Genomic DNA, 16,874 nt, shown 5'->3' on the forward strand with positions numbered 1-16,874 from the left:
TTAAGGCTCGTCTATATTAGCTGTAAGAATAAGGCTGTAAGGTTGCAAGACACGAAATGAAATATTTTCATTCGCTGACAGCTTACGTTACAGCCTTACAGCCTTACTCTTACAGCTATTGTAGATGAGCCTTTACAGCTAATGTAGACGAGCCTTTAGACGAACAAGATGGGAGGTCTGAAGATGATTAATTAATCGAAAGTTGCGGGAGGGTCGGAAATATTTCTTTAGGCCCGGTTGCACAACTTTACCTCGTCTACAATAGAAGTCATAAGGCTCGTCTACAATAGCTATAAGAGTAAGGCTGTAAGGCTGTAACGTAAGCTGTCAGCGAATGAAAATATTTCATTTCGTGTCTTGCAACCTTACAGCCTTACTCTTACAGCTAATGTAGACGAGCCTATAGAGTCGTAAGTCGTACAAATTGACCAATCATAGTCCGGTAAGAGAAAAATAATCGACCGCGATTGGTCAATTTGTACGACTTACGACTCTATGATTTCTATTGTAAACGAGGTATTAGACTGCGTGTTTCGATATTCACCGCCAGCACTGAAAATCTATAGTATATATGACATAAACTATGTATTTTCAGTACCGGCGGTGAATATTGGAACACAACCATCGAAGAGAGAAACCGACTACTAGCGCGAGTTCTGATTGGTGCTTTACCGTTATACGCGCACAGGCGTAGTTCGTTCGCGCTTGTCAGAGGGCGCGTCGGGAGCGCGTTCTCGAAAGCCGCGGTGACGCGGCCGCTCTCAGACTTCTCGCATCGTTTCGTTAATCCACGCGAGGAAAGCGTAGATCTCTTTCTCCCGATTCTCCCGGAATATTCCTCCGGAAAGTACCATTCCAAGATGATCTCGCGAAGAAGAGGAGCCCTCGGGAATTATCGATAGCTTCAGTCGCTCGCAGAAAGGCAGGAGGTACGGCTGAAACGAGCGGGCACACAATATATATACACACATACGCACACACACACGCGCATGCGCGCGCGCGCCAATGCACGCGTGTGACAGCTCAAGCTGTGTCCGCTGCGTGCCACGTTGGCAGTCAGGTTGCGGAATTAGCGTAGTGTTGTGCGGTGGTTCACGGTAAGAGTGTGTTCTTTGATCGCAATTGGCGTTCACAGCCGCGTGTCCAAGCCGAGGACGAGGACGAGCCGGCGGGCCGCCGGCGAGGATGTGAGAGAGCCATCGGCGGGACGCGGCGTCGAGGTGCGAAGCAGGAAATAATACGGACGGCGCTTCTCGGCTTTCGGTGGCGTGCTCGAGGGTGGGGCGAGCGCCAGCAGGTCGTGGATCGAATTAGTCTGGACTCGCTCGGTTCCTCGCGAGCTCTTGTGGCGGCAGAACGCGGCGCTCGTGCACAGCTGGTTCGGACGGTAGCAGCCGGCCTTCGCGCTGAGACGAGCGACGAGAAGCGGTGAGGAGAGGAGAGGAGAGGAGAGCCGCGCGCGTGTGTGACGCGGTTAGCAATCGGTGTCTGTATATCGCTGGTGTGCATCGTTGGTGCGCGGACTGACGGCAGTGATGTCGTTGCCGGACATTAACCTCATGGATTTCCTGGACGAGGCGTTCCTCAAGGAGGACGTCAAGGACGAGATGTTCGCCGACCACATCTGCGACGACGTCACCGCGGTGAGTCCCTGTGTGCTTTTAATACCGTAAGCGGGACCCCGGCAGTTTCTCGCTCGCTCGCTGCGCGTCGTCATTGTCGTCGTAGTCGTCGAGCCGCCGAGAAGCCTAAGACTGATTTTCCGCTTCCGACGCAAAGTCCATCGTCTCGGGAGGGCTTTCTCGCACCAGTGCGTGAGTCGGAGCGAAAGAGGGTGCGCGCTCGTTCCGCTCTGCTTATCGCGCTGATTCGGGAGTCCTTCGGAGGGACGAGCGCGTCTGGACCAGCTCTCATTGTTATTTAGTCGCTGACCCTCAAAAGTTACCGTCGTTCGTTAAAAATCATTGATTTTTAATAATGTCTAATTTAATGGGTCTGTTCTTTATAGCTGCACTGCTGAACTGGTGCTGCTAAGTTAAAATGAGACAACTATATATTTTTTCTCACTCTGACTTATCGCACTAATTCAATAGTGCAGCTATAAAGAATAGACCCAGTGTTTTTGATAACATAAAGTTTTTTAATAATATCGAAAATTCCGGCGGGATTCGTGAAGTTTCGGTCTTTGGGGATCAACAGCTGTTTACGGCCGAGCTCGCGCGACGACATCCGGAAGGTATCAGGAAGACGTCCGTTCCCCGCTCTGCGATCGTGCCGAGCAACGCCGACGGGACCGCGACTTGCGTCAGAAGTCGACTTCCTCGATGACGACATCGCCGCAACGCGGTCGTCCGACATGACTGTCGCACACGTGCGGGAATTGCGAGACTTGTTGACTCCCTTCCGTCGGGGCGCACGAGAGAGCCAAAATCGCGTCTGCGGCGTCTCGATTCATCTCAGCTATTCACGCTGCAGCGATGCGACGGTGATGAGCGAGAATCGCTTACGCGGTAATTCGCCAAGCGCGGCACAGTCCTTGCGTCGCGAGTAATTACACGCAGAAGATGACGCGTCGTCGACTCGTGTTCCGTCCGGCGTTGACGCTGCCGTACAGTCAGCCTTAGGAGCGGCGTGAGGTCCTGAGGAAGATGGGCGCGTGAGCGGCCGAAGCAGGAGAAGCGTCGATCGAGCTTGAAGCCGAGTTCGAGTTCTGTCCTGAAGAGTCCTGAAATGGGTCCGCTCCTTTTAGAATGCCGCGCTGAAGAACTTCATTCTTCTTCAACACAAGTTATACTTTATACAAGTTATACTTTAATATTAATTCCAAATTAAAAATAACTGATCATAAGTTAACATAATTTATAAATTTATATATTTATTTTTCGCCAAAAGTGCAACCTGCTTCGACGAACAAGGACAGACATTCTGAGAATGTTTTAACCGAGCGCGCTTCCCCTCACTCTGGTTTGCTGCGTGTCAGCTCAGAGTTCCTCGCGAACGGACCTCCGAGCTCAGCTTCTTCGAGTTCCATTGACTTTCTTCTTCCCCTGTTAACACAACACCTCGAGTCCCGCGACCCACGTGCATTAACATATGGCGCAGTCGTGGATTCGTCCTGGGCCGCATTGTTCGCCCTTGGCACCTGAAACAGGTGTGCAACCCACACCCAAAAGAAAAGTAATTTCAAAACAAGTGGAGTAATCTAAATTTTAGAAGATTTTATTCTTACATATGGTCTCAAAAAGATTCCTCTAAGACTAAGAGGAAAATATTATAAACATTATAATTATGACAAAATTATAAATTAAATATCTATATTTAATTACATACAAACGGAATAAGAATAATGTCGGTACTTTGAGGAATCTTAATCTTAAAATTATTAAATTGTTACAAAATTTATTATCTCATATCCTAAGCGGAAACTTTTTATATTGTTACAAAATTTATTATCTCATATCCTAAGCGAAGACGTTAATGTTAAGAATAAACATTATTCTTAAAGTTAGAGGAGTTATATGTCATATAATGCAAATCTTATTAATTTTAATATAAATTTCCTCTCATACACAGATTATTTAATTTTTTTTTAAGAGGATTATTATTTATTCTTATCGCACTTTATTCTTACTGGTTATACTGGTTAATTTGAAAACATTATTTTAATATAGCGAATTAAAATATAGCGATTAAAATATAGCGAAAAATAATATATTTACATGGATGTACTTCTGGCTCCAGTTTTACAATAAGGCACGAATAAAATAAAATCATTATAACAAACAAATTTCCAATCAGTTTTGTTACTTTACTATAGCTACAAAGATGTTCATCATAACCAATTGTATGAAACATAGTTAAAAGAAAGAATATATTATTTAACTTTTTGCAATAGATTATAAATTGTATTTGACCAAATATGAGTAAATTATCTTCGTTATACGTTACAGCAACATACCTTTTTTAAAAAGCATTCCAAATATTCTAATCCATGAGCATATGATTATTTTTTTATTCATATCTGGAGATAGAGCATAATTGAACAAAAAAAACCGACACTAAAAAATCAACATACACCGCTTCTTAGAAGCGGAGTAGAAGAGGAATAGAAGAGGAAAATTAATTGATATAAGAAGAAATCCTTGAAATAAGAGGAAAACAATTGGAATAACACCTAATAAATGTTAGACGAATGGTTCACACTTGAATCACTTTATTGAAAGAGGAATCCTTTTTCTGTAAAAGTCTCCGCTTAAGATATGAGATAATAAATTTTGTAACAATTTCATAATTTTAAGATGGTCCTCAAAATACCGATATTATTCTTATTCAGTTTGTATGTAATTAAATATAGATATTTAACTTATAATTTTATCATAATTATGTAATAAAATTTTCATTAAGCCAAATAGCTTTTGATATATTATAAGCATAAGGAAGGGAAAAATAAATTTTGTAAGAATTTAATGATTTTAAGGTGATTCTTAAAATATCGACATTCTTACTAAGTTTTTACATACTTAAATAAGTATTTAATTTATTATATTCTTTTATAATTGTATTATAATTATGTAATGAAATTTTCATTAAACTAAATAACCTTTGCTATATTATAAGGAAGAATAAATTTTGTAACAATTTAAAAATATGAGACTATGGGGAAAATCACTTTACAAATAGAGTACTTTTTTTGGGTGCAGCGTGTAGGGAAAGGATGGAGATGTCGATCTGAAGAGAACGAACGGACGCGAAAGCGCCTTTTTCATTCTCATGCCGTAAGGACGTGACACGCAGATTCGCCCGCCACGTCCTTACGTCAGTGAGGCATTTTGTATTTATGATTTACGTCGAATGCAATTGAAGCAGTTCGACAAACGTCTTTGCGCTGCATGACCTTTCTTTTTTTCAAATCCATCCTTTCGACGTCGCAAGAGGCGGCGCCGGCGGGGCTAATCGCTCGTCACCGGCGATAAGGTTCCTCCATATGCATCCAGGATGTGGCCGGCCTGCCCTGCAACTTTCAGCTGTCGTTGTCGTCACATGGTCGCGGCGCGTCCTCTCGACTACGGCTATTTGTACCTGCGCAACAACGACGGGATGATAACGACACGCTGGTTAAAGATTGCAAGCCCCGCGCGTGCGTGGTGATTCTGGTTGCCCCACGTGGTGAGCGGCGAGCCGACGAAGGCAGAGATGCGCGGCTGACGAAGTCAAGTGCGGTCTTTCATAAGAATCTGGAGAAGATTTTCAGTTCAATTCAGTCCCCTAATCGCCCCTGTTAACCCTTTGTACTCTGACGGGACTCAAAAGTACCACTCTATAAACACGCTCATGTGCTCTTGAACTTCTTTTTCCGTGCCTTTTACATTCCTGTCGGTACTTTAAGTATCTTTTAGGTATCTTTTAAGTACTTTATAATCATTAAATTGTTACAAAATTTATTTTTCTTTTAAATATGCCAAAAGCTATTTAGCTTAATGAAAATTCTATTACATAATTGTAGTAAGATTATAGTAAATTAAGTATTTATTTTAAGTATATAAAAGTTGAATAAGAATAATGTCGGTACTTTGACAACCATCTTAAGATCATTAAATTGTTACAAAATTAATTTTTCCTTATGTCGATAATATGCCAAAAGCTATTTGGCTTAATGAAAATTTTATTATTAAGTTAAATATTATAATTAAGTTAAATATCTGTATTTAATTAAATAAAAATTTAATGAGGATAATGCCGGTACTTTATAAGAACCATCTTAAAATTATTAAATTGTTACAAAATTTATTCTTCCTTCCCTTATGTTTGTAATATGTCAAAAGCTATTTAGCTTAATGAAAATTTTATTTAATCTTATAATTATTATAAAATTATAATAAATTATTTTGTTATATAAAAATTTAATAAGATCTTTGTTAAATTAATGGAGGATATAAAGGGTCAATCGCACGCGATTCTGCGATCAAGATCGACGTTGCGTCGCGGCTCGAGAGCGAAGAATCGCGATGTATCGCGTGTCCCTGCCGCGGCAGGATTCCTTCCTGGAAATTCCGTCGACTCGGCACCGTCCGCGTGCTCGCGCGCCGCCGACGGTAACATATGGCGCGCTAATCACCACGTGGTCGCGCGCGCGCGCTCGTACGCAGTCTTGTTCTCCGCGACGCGATATCACACGCGATGATGACGCACCTTTCCGGATTGAACGAACGAAAACATTGGAAAGTGGACTCGTCGTTTGACTTGATCGATCGGTGGAGCGTGAGCGAGTTAGCAACGCGAAAGAATGTTTGTCGCGCGTAAATGCGCATATCATCACGTGGCGCGTCTATTATTTATTTGTCGCTTTCCCTTGAACTGCCTCGACTCGAGAATAACTTAAAACGACAATAATAACAATAAGATAATTTTTAACACGCGCGCTTTCTCAGGCGTTTGACGAGAGCAAAGCTTCACCAGTGTTCACGATCGTTCCAATTAAGAATGCTCGCGTCGAGATGATAATTCGTAAATTGTGACGTAACATTTATTATATAATTATAACTGCGCATAATTAACGATTGTGATAATATCGATAAGTTCGGCGAATGCGATTAATAACAGTTAGAAAAAATTTAATTAATTAATTAATTAAATTTTCATTTCTCGGAATTACGCCGCGCGCGCGGCGTTATTTCTAGCGCGACGTTCGGGGAAACAATTAAAATTGTCTTTCTCCCGAGCGACGGCGTCCCAATGTGCCTCTCCGGATTTTTCCCTCGCTGCCGCTCCGCCACGAACTGGTATCGCCGGTGAGTTTTTTCTTTTTCGTCGGCACACGGCGAATGACCTTCGAATGTGGAATACCGTTAGGTTACGGAACCTCCTCGTGTGGCCAGCCTTAAAGTCTCCAGCGCGCATACTGCTGCCGATAAAATACCGTGTCTTCTCTCTCTCCCCCTCTCTCTCTCTCTCTTTTTCTCGGCAATTATCTCTCTCTTTCTCTTTCTCTTTCTCTTGTTTTTCCCATCGTTCGATTACATTTCGGGATGATGAAATTGGAGTGGCGGCGACGACGACGACGACGACGGTGAAGTTGCCTTCAAGGGACAACCGATAACGGCCGAGGGGAGTTATCGATGCGCTGGAGCCCGATCGAGCAATTATTTCGTCAGCGTTTTGCCCCCCTCCCCCTTGATAAGACCGGTATCTCGTTTTACTTCGTTTCTGCCGGCGTTAATAACGATAACGCGGCTAAGCGAAGTCGGATTTACTGCGCCGTACTACGAGAGGATTATGCACTTATCATGCTTTTTGTCACGCATTCCCGGTCTTTGATTAATCTTGACTCTCTGCGTGCTCTTTCCTTTTGTTTTTCTCCCGATCGCGCTTATCGTAGCACCGCGAGCGCCGCGCGATAAGAAGTTTTCTACCGTCTCCGACGGCGTTCGAAAGGACGGACATCCTCCTTGCGCGCTTGCTCTCGACGCTGATTGGAACGCATCACTGATGCGATATCCTGGAGCAGGGTTTCCCAACCTTTTTTGCATTTTGCATCCCTAAGAATTTACTAATGAACCCTCGCACCCCCTACAAAAAACAATTATTCGTATGTTTTACGGTAAAAATTTGTTGTCAGGGTTTTAAGGCAAGAACTTGATTTATAATTGCAGTTTATTATTACCTAGTATTGTTTTATAGAAATTAACTATCATTTTAATATTACAACTTATTATCCATGGTATCAAGCTTCGCATAGTGTGATACATAAAAAATGTATAATTTTAATAACATGTTTTTTAATTTGATGGTAAAAATGTCGAATTACTCTGGAATTCATCTTAATCATTATTAATTACAATCACATTTCCACGCTCGCACCCTCAGGAATATTTTTTCGCACCCTCGGTTGGGAACCCCTGTGCTAGAGAAAGGACCCTCGGAGTCGCTCGAGATGAAATTCCACTCGAAAGGCAGAGCGATTTTTATTAGGTCATTAAATATGAAATGTCCGATTTCCTCAAGTAAGCATTTCCTAATTGCAAGTATCCCCTAAGTTCAATATTTCTGACATTTCGCTTTTACAGTTCTTGATTTTTCTTTTCGTCGTGAAGGTCACCATCATGTTTTACTTTGTGATTATCTTTCGAGTCAAGAATTCGTGGTATTTTCGAGCAAGAGTTCCGTCGTGAAATCAATGCAGCGCAGACAACTCGAAGTATCAACAAAGCGTTTGATGAAGATGTGGCCGATGAACGCACGGTACGTCGACGATTCGAGAAGTTTCGTTCTGGCGATTTCAATCTTGAGAATGAGCCACGTGGGCGACCTGAGACCAAAGTGGATGATGAGGAGCTGAAAGCTGTAATGGAAATGGATGCATCTCAAACTACGCGTGAATCAGCAGTAAGGTTTAACGTTACTATTTCAACAATGTTGAACCACTTGAAAAAAGTCGGCGAGGTAAAGAGGCTGGATAGATGGGTTTCGCATGAATGAAACGAGCGTCAGAAGAGAAATCAAAGATTCGCCAAAGAAAGCTAATGGTGTCTGTTTGGTGGGCCAGTGCTGGTATTATCCACTACAGCTTCATGAAACCTGGTCAATCGATTACAACGGATGTGTACTAACCAACTGGACGAAATGATAAGGACGCTTGTGATTAAGCAGTCGAGATTGGTCAATAGAGACAGGCCAGCCCTCTTGCGAGACAACGCTCGTCGCACAAACACTCGTCGCACAAACAACGCTGTTCAAACTACAGGAGCTGGACTTGGAAACTCTCTCTGTCACCCACCGTATTCACCAGACTTTGCACCAACCGACTACTTCCAGGCTTCCACTTCTTCCAGGCACTAGACCATTCCTGCAAGGAAAAATATTGAATTCTCAAAAAGCTGTGGGAAACGCCTTCCGCGATTTCATCGCCATCTGCTCTTCAGGCTTCTTCGCTGCTGACATAAGTCAGTTGCCGTTGAGATGGCAAAACTGCATCGATTTAGTTTAGGCGCATACTTTGATCAATTGTACTACTTCTAGTTTGGGATATAATGAAGCAAATTTTTTATTCGAAATCGGATGTATTATATTTAATGACCTAGTAGCTCCTAGGCAGAGCGGAATTCTCCGCTCTGTATCGTCGAGCGGATCTCTCTCAGTCGAAAGTCTGGAGGGAGTTTGATGTAATCTCCACTGTCGGACGAGCGGATTCGCTCCGACTGGTTGGAACGTCTGTCCCGAGACAGAACCCGCTCCCAGCTGGAAGAGTGAAACGTTCACTCCTGCGCGATTTCGAGTGACGGTATTTTCACTGTCGCTCTTGGCTCTCTTTGAGCGAGACTCCGCTCGAGGAGATTTGGAGAGCAACTTTCGGGAACTCTGATCACAGACACAATCTCTGTCGTTGCATCAGCGCCTAACTGCGACGAGGAAAAAAGTGTCGAGTTCAAGTGTAAACTTGTGTACATATCAACTTGATGTAGCTCTTACGTCATCACAATCGCGAAGTCGATTGTCGAGGAATAGTTCTTTATTGAGGCGATAGACTCTGAGAAAATAAAACCATGTACGCATGATAACGACCGTCAAGATGTAAAGAGTCATCAAGATCAGTTTGTCTAGTTTTTTTTTTTTTTTATAATATAAAGGGGAGTATAAGAAACCTTATATAAAAAAAATGATTCTTCTACTTTTTTCGGTTTCCCAAGAAAGGTATTTTTCGTTCAAGATGAAAATGCGGTGGTTTCCTGACGAGAGAGAAATTAAACTTTTCTGTAAAAAAATACTTCCTCTTATACAATATTGCAAACTTTTCTGCAAAGCAATACATTATGCGCATGTTTAAGGAAGTTACTTATTTGTTAATAAGCTTCTCAGTTAATAAGATTTTCAGGGACATTTGACGAAGAAATGTAAATATCCATGTATCTTTTACAGATCTTTATACCATCGTCGTCAGATTTTTTATGTCTCATATTAAAAAAAAAAAAATTAGAAAATTGATTCAGCCCAGAAAAGGGTTGAATATTAATATCCAAAAAATTACCATTTAGCCGCTAAAGTACGAAGCACTTGATGTTCCAGGCCGAAGAATTCGCGACGTCCACGTCGGACGACTTGCTGGCCACGATCATGAAGCTGCAGGAGGAGAATCCAGACTTCCTGATCGAGAAGGACCTGGAAGACACAAGCCCGTTCTCCTTGTCGGACAGCGGGCTGTCCAGCACGCAGAGTCTCTCCTATGAGCAGCAGCTGAGTCCGCTGTTCATCAAGAACGAGGACGAGCAAATCGAGATCGTCAACTCCAACCTGAACAGCCCGCAGGACCTCATGGACTTCGAGCCTGTGGCCAGCCCGATCCAGTCCCTTGGCAGCGTCGACAGTCCCGTGCGGTCAGTCATGAGTTCCAATATTGGCTCGCCGGCCACAGACGTCGCAGAGGAGATGGACTATGGACAGACGTTGGTCGCCGTGGTGACGCCGAACAACACCATGCCGAGTGCCAACGCGAACACTGCGATCGTCGCGGAAGAGCCGGCAGGTGAGATTATCGGTATAGATCTATTTCGTCCATAAGTTATGTCTCACAGGACCGCGCGAGTTGCTTTCTTCTGCGCGTGTATTTTATTACAAAGGAGCGCTGAAAGCAATTATGGGTCTCAAGTCAAATTGTTGCCAGAAGGAAATCAGCTTGCTGCAGAATTGCTCGCGAGACCAATCGTGGAAAGGCGCCGATACACGCTGAATCCGATTTAGTCTCTCACGCTTGATCTTCGCTTGGGAGAAATTCAGACGCAACTTCTGCTTTGCAGCGCCAACACCCAAGCAGCAGCAGCAGCAGCAGCAGCAGCAGACGCACGTCACGCCGCAGGAGAACACGCTAAACGTGCGCAACTTGACGTGCAACGGCAAGCGGAATATTCGGCAGTTGATACGCGTCACTCCGATGGGCTCCGGTAATCCGCGCTCTATCCTGCTGCCCGTCAGCCTGAAGGACATGAAGGAGGTCCGAGCCATCAAAATTATCAACGCCACACAGGCGAGAAATCTGAAAGGCTTCAAGATCAATCAGGCGAACATCATCAACAAACCTGTGCAGGTGGGGACGCAATTCCAGCCGGACTCCTTAATTAGAGCCGCGGACCTGCTTGCTTACATAATTATTCGACACCACGCGTGCGCCCGTTGTGTTTAACGATCGTGTATTTGCACGCCACTCGTGAGACACACTTCTAATGGTGTATATTGGTGTCATGATGTACAGAGTGTTTCAAGAGGGGTTGGACTGGCCACACGTAGTTGTGTAATACGTGCAGTAATATTTAAATAGAGTCCAGAAATTAAAAAGAAAGGAGGTGTTGAAAATGTCCACTGCGTGAAGCTGTACAATTCTGGGTTCTTCGCGTTATGAACCATCTTGTGTGTTCAAACAGTTCTGGAATAATAACACCCTCTATTCTTTGTTATTTGTTGTCAACCGGACTCGCGTTTCAAATGGCTCCAGAGACAAAAGTCAGGTGGATTTAATGATTGAAATCGGTTTGCCTTGATGGGAAGAATATGTATTCGCGTGTAGTTGGCCCAACCTTTTGGAAACACTCTATATATATAGGACTCTCTCGGCTTTCTCAGCATACTTTAGTGATGACTCCCTTTCTCTTCTTCATTAGATGACCATCAAGCAGGAAGATTCCAGCAGCGAGAAGGGCTGCAACTCCAGCGAGGAGATGTCGGAAACAGACTCGCCCTACCCGCGGCTGAAACTGAACGCCGAGGAGAAGCGACTGCTGCAGAAGGAGGGCATCACCTTGCCGAGCCATTATCCGCTGACCAAGCACGAGGAACGCGAGCTGAAGAGGATCAGGCGCAAGATCCGCAACAAGATATCCGCCCAGGACTCCCGCAAGAGGAAAAAGGAGTATGTGGACGGGCTAGAGGACCGCGTGAAGCAGTGCACGGAGGAGAACATGACGTTGCTGAAGCGCATCAAGACCCTTCAGACGCAAAATCAGAGTCTGGCCGGGCAGCTGAAGAGACTGCAGGCGCTCATACAGAAGGGCAACAAGAGCGCCCAGCCGGCGACCTGCCTCATGGTGCTGCTGCTCTCTCTCGCTCTCGTCGTTGTGCCGAATCTGCGGCCGCACTCCAACAACAACAACAGCGACCTCACGCAGGAGCAAGAGCAGCCGGAGAAGATGCCGTTGGCTGGTGAGTTCCGTGTGCAAATCCTTAATTGAGAGTTCAAATATTCGCATTTGAAGGCGTGACGATAGGAATGAAGTTTCGGTGTCGGTAGCTTGACCTTGATACATCTTTATGCAAATGTCGCGGAGCGGAGAGTCCATTTTTTCAGTCTATTTCACATTTCACTTTACCGCGCGCAGTGAATCTAGCCGGCCGAATTTCGCGGACTGTTACGTTAATGGTTTACGGGTGCGTATTGCGGTCTGATAGCATCGCCGACCGTTCCGTGACGTTGAATCCCGTAAAATTGTGAAAGGCGTCCCTTCTTTCCCCTTTCTTCATTCTTCGGTCTCGCTTTGCCTTCTTCTCGTTCCGCTGCTGTGCCTGCCTGCGTTTTTACGCTTGGACGGTATTGCGCGAGGAAGAGGGCGTCGCGAGAATTGAAACAACGTACGTAATAAGAAGCCGACTCCGCTATCGCGCTATCGTCAGGTCGGATCAGCCTTCGACGAGTTCCAAATAAGCATACAGTGGCGCAAAATTCGGCGCAAATCCGACGATATCGACGTGAACACGTTTGTAAATATCTCGCGGTGAATAACATTCCCGAATCTGCTCGAGTTATTGCTCGTTATCGTTATTTGCACAGCAGCGATGGGACGTGCAGACGAAGTATCAACGGTATCAGCAGGTAGTTGGTGAGCGCCGATAAGAGGAAGATGTTACATAACGTGCAGTAATTGCGGTATATTAACGCGCGCGCGTGCGCTAATTCCAGATCGCTCCCTCCGCTTTCGTCTCTCTGCGCGGCGCGCCGCGACGGACGCTCGTTGTTTTCTCCGCGAGTGTTTCGCACGAGAGTCAAGTGCGCGTCGATTCCTCATGGAATGATTTATTTCGCGCACACGGCGAATTCCGTTCGGCAAATGAACGTCCTCGAATTTCGCCGCCGCTGCCGCGTGTCGCAACGGCGCGTTTATACATGCAGACACCCATTGTTCTTTCTTCATTTGGGACTCGCGGCAATTCAGCCTTCTCGAAGCTTCAAGTTAATATCGATAACCGGCCAGAAAAGATTGTATATAATAATATACTAAATTGCACGTTGCGATATACGATCCATGTGTGAATTTTGTCATTTATATGATCACATAAACTTGCGTATGTCTACATCGGGAAGAAAACGCTGTTGAGTGAAGAGAAGAAAATGCCTTCAATTATACATCACAGCAGTCACTTCAATTGTTTTTGTGCGACGGTATTTTTTCCAGTGTGGATATATATTACATACAAATATTATATATAAATATATACAAATATTACATACATATTACACAATGTGGGCAAATATTACAAATTATGGCTAGAGGCAAAATTTATGTATGATCGTATATACAGGGTGTCCGGGGTCTTTTGGGAAGGAAAAATTGTGAAGATTAATCGGATCAAACTGAGAAAAAGAGTCATGTATCGTTTTGCAAAAATTGCATTAAATTATTAGTGATTGAATGACCACATCTAGGAGTTCCTTTGGTTGATAACTTGAAAATTTGCAAAATGGTAGAAGCAAAATAATAAATAATTATACAGGGTGTCGGGGATTTTTAAAAAGGAAGGTTAATCAGATCAAACTGGGAAGAGTCAAATACCATTTTGCAAAAATCTCAATAGGCAAAATAACCACATCTAAGGGCTCTTTTAACATGAAAATTTGCATACTTGCTTGCAAAATGATAAAGGACTTTTTTATTCAGAATAACCTAATCTACAATCATGATGACTATTGTATCTAGCGATAGATATGAGTGTATTGAACTTTGAACACTGAATCTTGAACCTGTCGTTAGACACAATAGCCGCCATGTAATTATAGATTAGATCATTCTGAACAAAAGAGTCCTTTACCATTTTGCAAACAAGTACATAAATAAGTTTCCAAATTATCAATTAACAGAGCCTCTAAATGTGGTTATTTTCAGTCATTAACAACCTGATAACTATTGCGATGGTTGCAAAATGGTACATGACTTTTCTCCTCAGTTTGATCTGATTAATCCTAACAATTTTTCCTTTCCAAAAGATCCCGGACACCCTGTATAATGATCTTTTGTCGGGTATTAACATCCAAATCATTTTCAATTATTAGCAGTTTGATAACTATTGCGATTTTTGCAAGATGGTACATGACTTTTCTTCTCAGTTTGATCTGATTAATCCTGACAATTTTTCCTTTCCAAAAGATCCCGGACACCCTGTATAATTATCTCTTGCCGGGTATTGATGTCCAAATCACAGAGTGTTAATGTCTCAGAGAGGGAGACAATAATCGAGGAAAAAAAATACGGAAGAAGAGACGGGAAACGGGTGTGACTTTTCGAGTTTACCGTCACCGGTTCTGCTGATCAGATAAAATAAGGAGCCTTCTATAGACGTGAGAACGGTGAAACCGGAACGCGCCTACGGGATCGTTAAGAAGTTGCCTTACTACTTTCTAAAAGAGGACAGAGCAGGACAGGAAAGCACCGAGATCCTTTTGCGCCGCTTATTATTCGGACAATTCTTTCGCCGTCACGTGGCTGGCTTTTTGATGATGCGGACGGAATTCCGACGAGGATCGACTCTCGAGCGAGAAGTGGAATTTACGCCCGGGGAATCTACGGAGATATCAAAGTTTCGGGGGAATAACATGTTTAGAAAAGACTCTGCCGACATTCTATCGAGCATCAGAAGTCGACCAAATTTTATTTTGTCGACAATTTTTATCTTCTCTCTCTCTCTCTCTCTCTCTTTCTCTCATGATTCTGGCATATTAATTTTATGGTTATTTACTGATCGTCCAAGGGAAAGCGGTTGTTTTATTTTACTACTAATACATTTTACTACTATATATTTTACTGCTCGATCAACTGCAAGTGTTTATCTTGCGAACGTATCTGTTGATTTCAACATATTCTGCCGGGATCTTTAAGACACATCTTCTCATTCCCAACGTCGTAATTCGAGATAATCGCGACGAGGAAACGGAAACCTGAATATTTTCTCCCAAGATATATGACCGATTTAATGACGAATTAATTAAGCGTGAATCATCGATCGCGATGGCGCGCAGCCTATATTCTACGCTCGTTCTTGTCCCCCAGGTCGCTCGAGGACTTTGCTGTACACGAAGCAGCAGCTAATGGACGAGGAGCTTCAGCAGTGCGACGAGGAGCTGCTGCAGGAGGTCGAGGGGCTTCTGGATCACGACTACGGCCCGGTGATACAGATGCCGCTCTGCAAGCGCGCTCGCCTCGAGAGCGAGACGGCGCCCAAGTACATCTCCTCGGTGAACCACGTGGGGGGCACGCTTGGGTCCAAGCCGGACGTCCTGGCCTCGAAGGCGGCTAGGAAGTACATTGAACCGCCGTTGGACGACGTATGGCCACCGCCGAATCCGGGAGGACCAAAGACCGCCGCCAGGGTGGTGGACAAGCTGGAGGCGCTCGCCAACGAGCTGAAAATCAACATCTCCGATATCGAGGGCACCAGGACGGTCCTCGTGAAGATGCCGCATGAGAAATAACGCGGAGCGACTTCTGCCCGGCGATCGTGAGCGCCGCGGTAGCTTAGGAATTTTCTGGAGAGGAAGGGGGAAAAGCCCGAGTGCAGGATTCGCACCTCAGCGCTTTGCTACAGAAAGCATAATATACGCTGAAATTCACCCGTGCTTGGCCGTTGCTGAGAGCGAGGGTCGCCTAAGACCGAGAGCGCATAGGAGGAAAAGAAGAACTCGCAAGTAGCGAGACTTGAATGGCGGGAAAATCGACCGATCGCTTGTTCCTGGGTCCTAAGGACAATTGGTCTTGGTTGGTCGGTTCGCTGGTTTGAGTTTTACTGCTTGCTCACACTGTTGCTGTTTACTCGCATTTTTCTATGTGCTCTCGGCCCGACTGTTGTTGCTGCTTACCCGACAATCATGAGGATATACATGAGGGTGGTTCAGAATAACCTGTATCTTTTTAATGATATGCGGGTCAGTCTGTATCTGGAGACGAATGCGCAAGAAGTTTGAGTAATTTTCGAGCTGAGGAATGTCCAGGCATGCGTGGATTTCGGTGCACTTTGAATATTTGAGATAACGCATTTTCTGATCATTGTGGAACGGTGCTTGTCTGTATTGTCTATTATTTCGTAGCGTAACGATCTCCATTCAATGTTAAATTATGAATCAGAGATGACCACAGGAGAAGTTCGCCTGAGAATGTCTTTCGCTCGCTAGGTGTGGTTATAATATAAACACCTGCATACAACACCACACCGTACACACACATACATACAACGTACAAGCACACATACTTATATTCATACGCATATATAGAATGTATGGCTTGCGTAGATATTTTCCACGAGTTTTTATGGATTAGACGATATTAAAGATTTACTTATTTATACGAAGAGATCAAACTGAGAGATATATAATTATAATTGTTACCAGATGTAAGAGAATTTTTGTAAATAATTATAAAGTAGATCTTGTAAGGTATGGAGGAAGAGAAAAATATATACATATATATATATATATACACACATATATTTAGATTTAGGTAAATATACATGTAATGACATATTGTAGCACATATATGTCGACCCGATAAATAAACAATTAACTCTACAACGTTGTCAATATGGCAGTAAGAAGATTCAGTAAGACAGAAGTTTACGCTGATTAAACTTAT

The 16,874-nt window shown here is 43.8% G+C and overlaps 1 protein-coding gene across 1 annotated transcript; it reads left to right on the forward strand.

The window, feature by feature from the left end:
- Positions 1-737: 737 nt before the first annotated feature.
- Positions 738-16,470, forward strand: LOC105184149 (uncharacterized). Its single transcript, XM_019841882.2, has 6 exons — positions 738-929; positions 1,136-1,643; positions 10,060-10,516; positions 10,788-11,074; positions 11,646-12,183; positions 15,300-16,470. Exons 2-6 carry the CDS (start codon positions 1,536-1,538, stop codon positions 15,719-15,721), a joined length of 1,812 nt encoding a protein of 603 aa, XP_019697441.2. The 5' UTR covers positions 738-929; positions 1,136-1,535; the 3' UTR covers positions 15,722-16,470.
- The last annotated feature ends 404 nt before the right edge of the window (positions 16,471-16,874 follow it).

Source organism: Harpegnathos saltator, unplaced genomic scaffold, assembly GCF_003227715.2.
Source record: "Harpegnathos saltator strain DR-91 unplaced genomic scaffold, Hsal_v8.6 scaffold83, whole genome shotgun sequence".
Classification (NCBI taxonomy): domain Eukaryota; kingdom Metazoa; phylum Arthropoda; class Insecta; order Hymenoptera; family Formicidae; genus Harpegnathos; species Harpegnathos saltator.